Source organism: Varroa jacobsoni, unplaced genomic scaffold, assembly GCF_002532875.2.
Source record: "Varroa jacobsoni isolate VJ856 unplaced genomic scaffold, vjacob_1.0 scaffold_618, whole genome shotgun sequence".
In the NCBI taxonomy this organism is placed as follows: Eukaryota; Metazoa; Arthropoda; class Arachnida; order Mesostigmata; family Varroidae; genus Varroa; species Varroa jacobsoni.
Window position 1 is genome coordinate 58,494 of NW_019213520.1, and position 10,226 is coordinate 68,719.

General features: G+C 40.4%; 2 protein-coding genes across 3 annotated transcripts; both read right to left on the reverse strand.

Annotated features, from left to right (window-relative positions):
• Positions 1–1,791: 1,791 nt before the first annotated feature.
• Positions 1,792–5,575, reverse strand: LOC111261965 (uncharacterized). Of its 2 annotated transcripts, XM_086968908.1 has the most exons (5): positions 5,560–5,575; positions 5,135–5,440; positions 4,346–4,522; positions 4,024–4,133; positions 1,792–2,219 (listed from the first exon to the last, which is right to left on the reverse strand). In XM_086968908.1, the coding sequence occupies exons 3-5, from the start codon at positions 4,506–4,508 to the stop codon at positions 2,088–2,090; spliced, it is 405 nt and encodes a 134-aa protein (XP_086825034.1). In that variant the 5' UTR covers positions 4,509–4,522; positions 5,135–5,440; positions 5,560–5,575; the 3' UTR covers positions 1,792–2,087. The 2 variants fall into 2 exon arrangements, with proteins under 2 accessions (XP_086825034.1, XP_086825033.1); XM_086968907.1 differs by lacking the exon at positions 5,560–5,575 and having other exon boundaries at positions 1,792–2,225.
• Positions 5,576–7,323: 1,748 nt separating this feature from the next.
• LOC111261962 (uncharacterized) lies at positions 7,324–10,020 on the reverse strand. The gene is made up of 2 exons (XM_022835888.2): positions 9,036–10,020; positions 7,324–8,777 (listed from the first exon to the last, which is right to left on the reverse strand). The coding sequence occupies exons 1-2, from the start codon at positions 9,278–9,280 to the stop codon at positions 8,027–8,029; spliced, it is 996 nt and encodes a 331-aa protein (XP_022691623.1). The 5' UTR covers positions 9,281–10,020; the 3' UTR covers positions 7,324–8,026.
• Between the last annotated feature and the right edge of the window lie 206 nt (positions 10,021–10,226).

The following is a 10,226-nucleotide window of genomic DNA, read 5'->3' on the forward strand; positions in this document are numbered from 1 at the left end:
ACTTGGTATGCATGCATACATAGCGTGTACTTCGAAAGAGTCAATCAAAGTACTCTTTCCGACACTTCGTAACAACGATTATCTCCATTTTCGTGAAGAACAGAGGCACGCTTAGTCCAAGTTCTATAATTTTCCCCTGTTAGACAAAATATAGATTCCTCAATTGTTCAAATTAAATAAAGTGCCGCAACGATCATGAGAACAGCTCGGATACAAAACGTTACCTACCTAGGGGCATCATATATGGAACTCTGAAAGGCGTTGGAGAACTAGATTATTTACACAGGCCTGGTATCAAAATAGGATATAGCAAAAAAGCCCTTGATGTTTCTTTCAATTACATTTTGTACTCTTCCAATTCGTTACATATCGATAAAACATATCAAAAGCGGTTTACCCTCAAGTTGCACTAGTTTTGTTCAATACAAAAAAGGAGAAGATTTGCTAAATACATAGGATGTGACGAACAGCTTGTAGTTTTCACTCGTCTACATATTCTCTAAGCCTTCAGTCACTCTATTCATGTTTATCGTTGAATCCTTTCTCGGAAGCCTCTGTTTGTCGAGCATTCGTGGTCACACACTGCATCGAGAACAAGCACCAGCCAACATCAGGGCAATGACGGTTCAGGCTGTCAATGTTCCACAAGAGTATGCGTATCAGTTATAAAATTCTTGCATTCTGTTTTATAAGCTGTTCGCTATTGCACTGAATGAACTGTAATTTATTTGAGGTACGCACAGAAGATATCAGGGGAGAAGAAAAAAATTACGTTGATGTAATTTATACGTTTGAATCTTCCAAGTTCTGCTGTTCCTAGATGATGTTTGATGCACTGACGGGTATCTTTGGATGTCGAATGGACAATTCCATTAGGGCAAGTAATTCATTGCTGATAAATTAGGACGCCCCTTTCGATGAACCGGTTTTCCGAGGTATAGAATGATGAGAGCTTATTGGAAAGGTCCGTGAAGTAATAGCGTGATTGGGTAGCGCTCGTTTTCTCGAGTGTGGTCCCCAGTAGACGGGAGGCAGATCTCTTCTGTTTTATACGACACATTCGGGTGACGTACAGGAGTTCCTCCATTATGCTATGTGTTAAACACAAATCTATTTACTTTGTGCAACTGCGAAATTGAGATTCGAAAGATGTGTTTTATTTAAATTACATAATAAACACACGTAAATTGGTTATTAGAGAGCATTGTGCTTTACAGAAGTGTAGAATGTGAGCGAGTTCAGAAGCAAAGCCTTTGATATCGTGTCCAAGGTTGTAAGGTAGGATACGATGTTTGTTTGTGTCATTAATATGGCTTGGAAATTATCCCGTTTTTATATTGAACCATTTTCAGAGTGGTCGAATTAATTAATATGCGCAGCATTAGACAGGGGAAAAACTTCATCCTGGCGGAAGGACCCACTCGACGCACCAAAACCGGAAACGACGAGCCAAATTGTTTGCTACCAATATTATTAGTAGTTATTTGTATTATTTTATTGTATACTGTATTATTAATAGTTGACAAATACTTCGGAAAGCTTTTGAATAGCTTATATCAGAAACTGTTTAACATAAGCCGCTAAAATTCAGCGAAAACATTCAAGTCCCTGTGTAGAAAACAGCGAACCTCCATCGTTGACGTTTTATTTTTATTAATTACTAAGTACTCTTGTTCAAAAACAGGTTCCTCTCTATCTAACACGGTTGTTTTTCAACTTATTCGTGTTTAATTTTAGTTCCTAACCGGAGAGTGTTTGTCCTGGTAGTGTTGAAATAAATTAGTCTCCAAGGCAAAACATTATAGTGTTTATTTGACGGACTCATACACTTAACGTATTTGATGCCGAAAAAAACAATTGATAATCTAGCAGTAGGGCTACTTTCGTGAACATGATTGACGGATATGACGCAACTGGCTTTTACTAGAGCTTAATAGTTCAAAGGAACGGAGCTGCGTGGAGAAGACAAATGATTTTAATTGTCTTCAAAGCAGCCATGATAACACCAACGAAAATTTAAAAGCTTCATTGATTTCAATTGCGAAAACTGCATTTATAAGCAAAATGTATTATTTTTATATTCCTTATTATCGACTCGACGATTTGAGTACTTCAGTAATTTTTTCTTTGATGCCCCGGAAGCCTTCTCGAATTCTTTGGTTAGCTTCTTCAGCGCCCTGCTTGATTGTGGCTTCGACTTGAGCGCCGATTTGGGTCAGCTGTGTCTTCACCCGTAGAACAAACGGAGTAACGTAATTATCAGCAACAGTTAGATCACCAACATAGAATACATTCATATTAGAGTAGCTCAGGTGGAAACTCCTTTTATTTACCTACAGATTATTTTTCAGCGAGACTAAAGTTTTTAGCAATTACATTTAAGCTAAAACCTTGATGGTTATCCGCAAGGGACCTTTAGAATATATAACGGAAATTATTATAGGGATATGGTAGAAACGATAAAAAATATGTTTAAAAAAATTAATGAGCCAAGTTTCAATAGACATTGAGAACCTCTGGCATTTCTGTCGTTATTGCTAAACAAACAATTGTCACCAGATTAAGCCTGTTCTGAAAAGGTTTATTTAAATGGTACACCACCACGGCAAAGCTTATTTACCTGGGCCGAGTGTGGAGCTTAACCCTGATGGTTATGCCGAGACCATTACCATCTAAATCTCAATTCCTCTCCTATACTTCACTTCAGACCAGCCAAGATCATCTTTTAATAGTAGTACGGATTAGGAGTGGTGGCGTATGCTATAGGCTCAAGAGCGAATAAATCGATTTGTGCCGGCGCCAATGCATTGCCTTATGAAAGCATGGGAAGAGCGCACCGTCAAAACCAAGTTGTTAAGAGACTAATGAAGTTGAGAACAAAGTGGTCGGTAAGAGAAAAACGTAGTGCTCGAGAGAGTCAGTCTTGTCCGACCAATAACAAAATCAGCGTGTAATCATTTGGTGGCTGCATTACAATGGAGTGGACGATTTAGTACGTCGTCTGATATAATTGAGCCTTGAAGCTCTCTAGCATATTTCGGGCAGAAACGAAAAACCTGAACGGCGATTAATCAAAGAAATTTATCGAGGAAATAGAGCTTTCTTTCTTTGGAGGGAAAGGAAGAAGAGCCTTTTGGGTAGGTTTGCCGGAAAGTCCAGAGATATAAGGGAGTTTTATATGACCTCGAGGCGGATGTTACTAACACGAAAAGTCGTTTTTATTTGTGCGGGTAAAGAGGGTCGTTTTGGACATTGTAGAGCTCGATTACGACCCCCCGGTGTTTCTCTAGGCCGTTAAAAATTTATCGGTAACTATCTCGCTTCTATTTGCTCCAATGGCAGCTATCAGGCATTTCTAGGCTAATAAACTAGCCGACCGAAACATTTTCGTTTTTAACTCTCTGCGGTGTTGCCTGATTTTGCGTTTACTATCGATGCTGAAGAACAAACGCATAAAGGGGCCTCTATTTGACCTAAGGATCTAAGTGTATCTTGCCCGGCAAACCCTCGAAATCATATGATAGGAAGCTCGTTGAAATCTTTTCGGTTTTTGCAAGCGCGCACACTCAAGGCCCCGTCTTTCTGGCACGGCCTTTTGAGGCTCCTTCACGGGCTAATCAGCTTTTGTTTATTTATGTAGGAATATTTTGACTGGCCAAAAGATTCCGGGATCTTCACCGCATATCACAGCCAGGTTGGACTGTGGAACGGCGAGCCTCATAACTACTGCTTGCTTGGATTGCGAGAACGATGAATAATAGCTACTATAGAGAATCAAAAAATATTGGGGTAAGCATGAGGGTGTGCCCGTTGTGTGGGTCGACTGAAATAGAATGAATTTAGGTAGCTGTTACAAAAATGGTCTTTCGCTATATCGGGCTAATTCTAGAGGTTGATAGACTGTTTTGTAAGGTCGACGACAATACCAATAGCGGCGCTCTGCAGCATATTATACCATTACATCTTCTTCCAAAAAATCAGGGATTAACGGATATCCGTGTCCCTGTTGAAATGTACCAATACCTTGTCCATATGCGTCCGCAAACGTTGAACGACTCCGGCGACTGTTCCCTCTGATGAAGTAGAGCCGTCGGTGTGCATAACGGGTAATATAGCGTCAGTTCTCCTCATACCTAAGTTCATCGCACCGTGAAAGTTAAGGGTTCCTCCGGTAAAGCGTTGCAGGTTACTAAATCATACGTAGCAACTTGGAAACAAATTCATAATCCAGCTATGTTCCAAGTAGAAATATAGAAAGCTTTTTATTTGTCTAAACAATCTTATTATTATCTGATATCATACAAACAGCTTTTAAACCCTCAAAATATAATGCTATATACTGTACCTAAATCTGCATCGGCAGCAGGTCCAACACGAGAATTCGCCGCAGAATCGGTTTCTGCTACAGACGCAGGTAGCACATACTTGGATACTATTGAGTGACTGAATAATACGATGATGATGAGAAGGTCAACAGGGATCTTATGGTAGATTATAGCTTTTGACATTTCTGCTGATTTTCCTGCCATAGAGATATCAGTATCATAGGATCGAGTATGTTATTTATTATATACATCAAGCATTTTTTACGCTAGTTATGTAACCCAATCTATAACATTTATCAGCGTTCGAGTTACAGATTTAACGTAAAAATAACATAAATCCAATTAAGTAAGTTGTCCATATCAGGCTCGATGCATTGAATGACTCCTTCTTCTAAGAAATTTCATGTGTTAGCTACTTACCGACGTAAATATATCTGCTTTTAGCAACACCTTGTTTCATGGCCATGTGCGATTACAGAAAAAAAAACTTTACATGTACGAGTACACGGATACGGGGAAAGGGTTGGGTTGGGTTGGGTTAGGTTGGTATAACGTGTTGCGTCTTTGTAAGAGCGCTATCATATAAGTTTTCTTACGTGTGTGTCACCGGAACTCACCGTTTACGCTGTACTCGAATCCTATATGAAACTATGTAAAATGTGTGTTCGTAAAGGAAACTTTATTTTGAGAAAAAGGTACCTCATTTAATTTGCAGTGTTATTATAAACGTATATAGTTATATGAATGGGTATTCCTAGAATACGTTGGGAAGTCGTAACAGCCTAAGCGGAGTGATCTTTCTTTCTTACACTACAGATCCGGATAGAGCAGCTCCACTTGATTGCAGGCCACCGCACTGTTTCACGCTACTATATCCGTTGTGTATCTAACAAAGTTGAAGACATCTGAGGTGATCTACGTATGAAACCGGCGAGACCGTAGAAGAACTTCGTTTCGAATCGAGACGCAGCCTCGTGGAGTAATGCTTAACGGCAAGACTCTAAACGCAAAACTCGAAATATCTACTTGCACAGCGTGGCTTGCATCACACGCCAGACTATATGCAGGAACTCGTAAGTCCCGTAAACGTAGCAGGCTCGATCCAAGTGCAAACACTGAAATGAGGGTTATTGAATCGAATTTATCCTTCTAACGCTCTCCATAAACTATACAAATGCAAATAGATACGCCTAGAGCATTATTAGTTCAGCCATATGTGTGAAAGCACTCTTACCGCAAATAATATAGTGTTAAATGTGAACGTTGAATTGCGTCCACCATAAAGTTTCTCGTAATCTCAGTACACGATTTAGGCAATCGCTTTGGTGGTTCAGTTGATAGAGTAATCAAGGTATAAAATCATTGTCATTTCTTTTCGTGATCTCTATTTAGCGTTCGATCGATTTTTCACGTCAGAACAGAGCGCTTTGACAATCTGCAATAGAATACCAAGGATATACCCAGCTGAGAGAAAGGGAGCTAGCTGATCGGCGGATTTTGACATATCTACTCTCTGTGACTAATGCTAACGCCAACAACCTATATTCAATAGTCAATAGTAATTTGCCCCTGTCTCTATAATAGAAACGCAGGCGTAAATTTTGTATAAGAGCTCTAATGCAAGGCTTACATTAAGAGATAAAAAAAGTTCACCTATTTGCCAATATGCTTGTGAGATTATTAAAGGCCGTCAATCCAAACGGTATCAATGAACAATGATTTTTGCGAAAACGGAAGATATTTGACAAAACGTTTCTCCGAAAAGGTTACATTTGAACCAATTTCATCAGATATGTGTTTCTTCCAACAGACTGATTGTCATGTTCCTTTAGCCTCGAAAGCTACGCGTGCCTTGTAACTAACTATCTGTAGGCCAAGACTAAAGGACAGACGAGCTGTTCAATCAGGATAAAATATCGATAGTGAGCTATCTGTAATAGCGTGAGATGAGACGAAACAATAGTTTAGGGCAAGTCTCACCGTATCAGAAACTGTTGAGGTTCTGCCAGTAATATTTTATTCGGTAACAAGGTAATAGTAAGTTGAAAATTATTCAATGTATTTTATGTTTCTGCTACGCAAATCAGCGCTCTTTGAGTTATATTTCGTAGCCTTTAATAATATTGCGCCGATACTATCCAATCATTGCTCCAAAGGGGAATCATTCATTTAAACTCGATCAGTTTGCTTGACCCGTTGTGTAATATGGCGTATTGCCACAAGCTTGCAGATACTCCAGCGGGTTTCAGATTGCCTTTACAGGTCCGATTCTCTACCACTGGTTCTTTTAGTTTTGATGTGTGCGAGGCCGACTGATTTATAAACCTTAAATTTGTAAATTTAGCCACTTTGATCTTCAAAAGAGCAAAAAACGTTTTAACCTCAGTTGCTGTTTTTCTGCAATAATTCTCGGCGGCATGTACTACTTTTCCTAGGGTTCTTCACTAACTACCGCGCTGGATAGGACAACTAGATGCATATACAATCAGAAACAGTAAATAGTTGATAATTTAAACGGGTGCTTGCGGCGAAGAGTCATCCTTACGCTACGTTCAAAACGGAACCAATCCCTAGTGGGCCTAGAATTTACCCACGCAAATTGCAAACTATGTTAGAAAACGCCGGGCACAATTCCATACATTAACGTGTATACACTAAATAATTCTAACTTAAATTCGGTCCATGATAACTGTCCCTGACTGAAGCAGAAACCTCTTCATTTCCGTTTTACTTCTTTATAAAGTCGAGCCAGGTCTGAGGACTGGATGGCCGAACCTTGACCGACATGCCATGCAGGCATGAAGAAAATCGCTACTTCAAATCCCGCCAGCGCAAAATAGCTACATAACTTAAGTAAGCGAGAGAAGTTATTGTTAGCGTGAGAAGAAATTGTGCCACTTACTCTTATGGTTATATTAAAAGATATTTAAAAAGGCAATGAGACAACAGATGGCTGCGTCGCCCTGAAGTAACTACTCATAATCTAGTAAATAAAATATTCTCTTAATCTGAAAACATTATTATAAGAGCTGGCCTTTATTTAAAATGAATCACAATACGACATCTCACACACAAGTGATAATTTTTTTCAAACGTTTTCACTCACTCTAAACAACATATAAATTACGGATATATTTATAATATAAAAACAAACTTGGAAACTTAAACATAGAGGCCCGTGCATACGTACTCACAGCCATAGTATCCGTGTTCAGTACGAAGGTTCATGAGATGGCGATGAGGATGATGATGAGTTTAAAAGTTCCCAGTGAAACTATTGGCATCTTTGTATGCATCGGGTCATTTACTTTATAATGACATTACAAGCGGCAGGTGAACGAATATCCTATCTCGATATGAACAATAGTGATACGTTTAGCTAGCTAGCTAGCGTCCGTTAAAACGGTGACATTTTACAGTATATACAGGATACAAACGTGTTTCTAGCCGTCACATGGTTAAGATTCTTCTATTCTATTGCTGTATCTGATGAAGTCTAAAAGCAGTGCTTGTAATATATGAACTTATATGAATGATTTGATCAATGCTAACTTACGCACTACAGATTTCAACTCGAGTGAATTCAGAACGAAGTTGCACCGTCCAATGACAAACGTCGTCAAGCAGTTTTCACATATAGCACTTTATATTCATTATGTAACTGAAATACGTTAGAACTGCGCATTGTCTATAACGTTTCACTAACAAGCTTTGTCCGCGATGGGGATGCCGTGAGCAACAGCTCCAGTGTTAAGTAATGGTGCATCGAAGATTGAGCCAAGAATCTCGAGAATCGGTGCTCCATGCTCAACAAGAGGCTCTTCCGCTACCGGTTCGGCGGTATTCTCGATAACATGCCCTGTTGCAACCGGTGTTTCTTTGATGACGGGCCTTGTGGCAGGCACAGCGATTTCGGCGTCAGCGATTGGAGGACCTTCTTTTATAATGGGGACGGCTGCCTCAGAATTGACGATCGGAATATCTGGCTTCGCAACAGGCTTCTTTAAAAAGACTGGTTTAAGGACAATAGGTGATGGATGCAGTACAAAATGCTTCTTGACGATAACGGGCATCGGACGACGGCTAAAACTGATTTGATAGTTATGTACACCAAAATGATGACCCGGATTCTTAACGAACTTCTTGTAAATATAATGACCCTTGTACTGAGGTTCAGGTTTTTTAATGACTATTTGAGAACCGGTAAGAGCTGGAGCAGTGGGCTTTTCTGCGACTATAGGCGCGGGAGGGGCATGTACAATGGGAGCAGTGTTGACAGCGGGTTCAGCGTGTACACTAGGGGCAATTGGCTTTCCCACGGGGAGGAGCCCAGGAGCAACTGGCAAAACCGGTGCAATAGGATAAATAGGGGCAACTGGATCTTCAGAAACGATCGGAAGCGGGAACTCCTGATGATGTTTCAAATAGACGTTCTTGACAATAACTTTTTCGCTGAAAAGTCGTAACGATACAAGTAAATTTAGATAAGTTATATGACCTTCTTCTTTGCTGTGCAAAATCCGAACGACTCTATATAGAGATAGACGGAAAAAAAATTCTACCGTCATTTGTAAAATAAATGACATGTAACATAAGGAGCCAAGGTTCGTACTGAAGTCGATATTTATATCGTTGTTGTTTTCGAATTGCAGGCAAATTAGTCCCCATTGAATTCAAGTAAATGTTACGGAAAAGCTAGCCTCCACTTACTGGTCTCCATGTTTATGTCCTAGCCCAATTCCATGCCCACTAGGCCAACCGTTAGTATGCGCCTGCAACCCGTGTCCATGGGATTTGAGGAGAGAACCAGCGACATAACCGCCACCTGCTCCCATGGCTCCCGCGCCTCCAGTAAGTGCACCGCGTACAGCTAACCTATGCTTTATCCTTGCATCAACGGAAACCCATGGACTAACGAAAAGGGCTGCTAGAGCAAGCACGGCGAACGACTGCATATTTACTCTTATATTGCGCTGTTGCTAGTCGCTGATAGGTCAACATACACGTTCTAGGCCCAACACATTTAGTACACCACACACGCTCAAATGCTAGACACTCTCACTTCTAGTCGCTTGCAGTTACACACATATGATGACGATTGTGCTGATTCTAGCGGTGAAGTTTACTGTTCCACTGCCTATTTTTGACTCATCCTAAGCGGAAGCAGGACAAGAGCCTAAGAAGAGTCCTTCGGCAGTACTGTCAGCTGTGATGTCGGTGATGGTCACTGTCGACATTTTACCTATTTGGAGTTTGATTATATAACGGATTTTTTCTTGCTCTCTCGGATAGCTGTTATTCCATCTCCGAGGTAAGGGCACGATTATAAACAAAGGGGTGCTTTGCTATGAATATGACTGAGGTGCAAGAGCGATAATATTGCAGATAGCGGGTCAATAGGTAACGAAATGAGACAAGAAAATTTTCGTGCCGGGCCCCCATTACGAGTCGTTCACTTTTTCGTACTTGTTCTGCGTTATTGCCAAAGCGTAGCATTGCATAAGGGTAGCGCATCAGGGCGGTGATCCGGCAATGCTCTTGTAACTTTACCTTTGAGGGAGTGTTATCTGCTCATTACAAGGTTGGGCGGAGTCTTGATGAGGAGAACTGTAAATGATGTGATGATTGAGCCATTGCAGTACTATCCTATCCGCGTAAATAAGCTAATTGTTACTAGTACTCAGATAGTATTATTCAGTCTATGCGCATCACAAGTGCGAGAAATACACCACGTTTTATAATCTGTTCCTAATCGACGCGTTCAAAGCAACTGTTGCTTGTCTGGGATCGTGGTTTTATTCATTGATCCGTATGTGACCTTGTCGTCGAGGCAAGATATACTATTATATGCATTATGGGTCAACCCAGCAAGCATTAAACACAGATGACTCTTCCGATGCC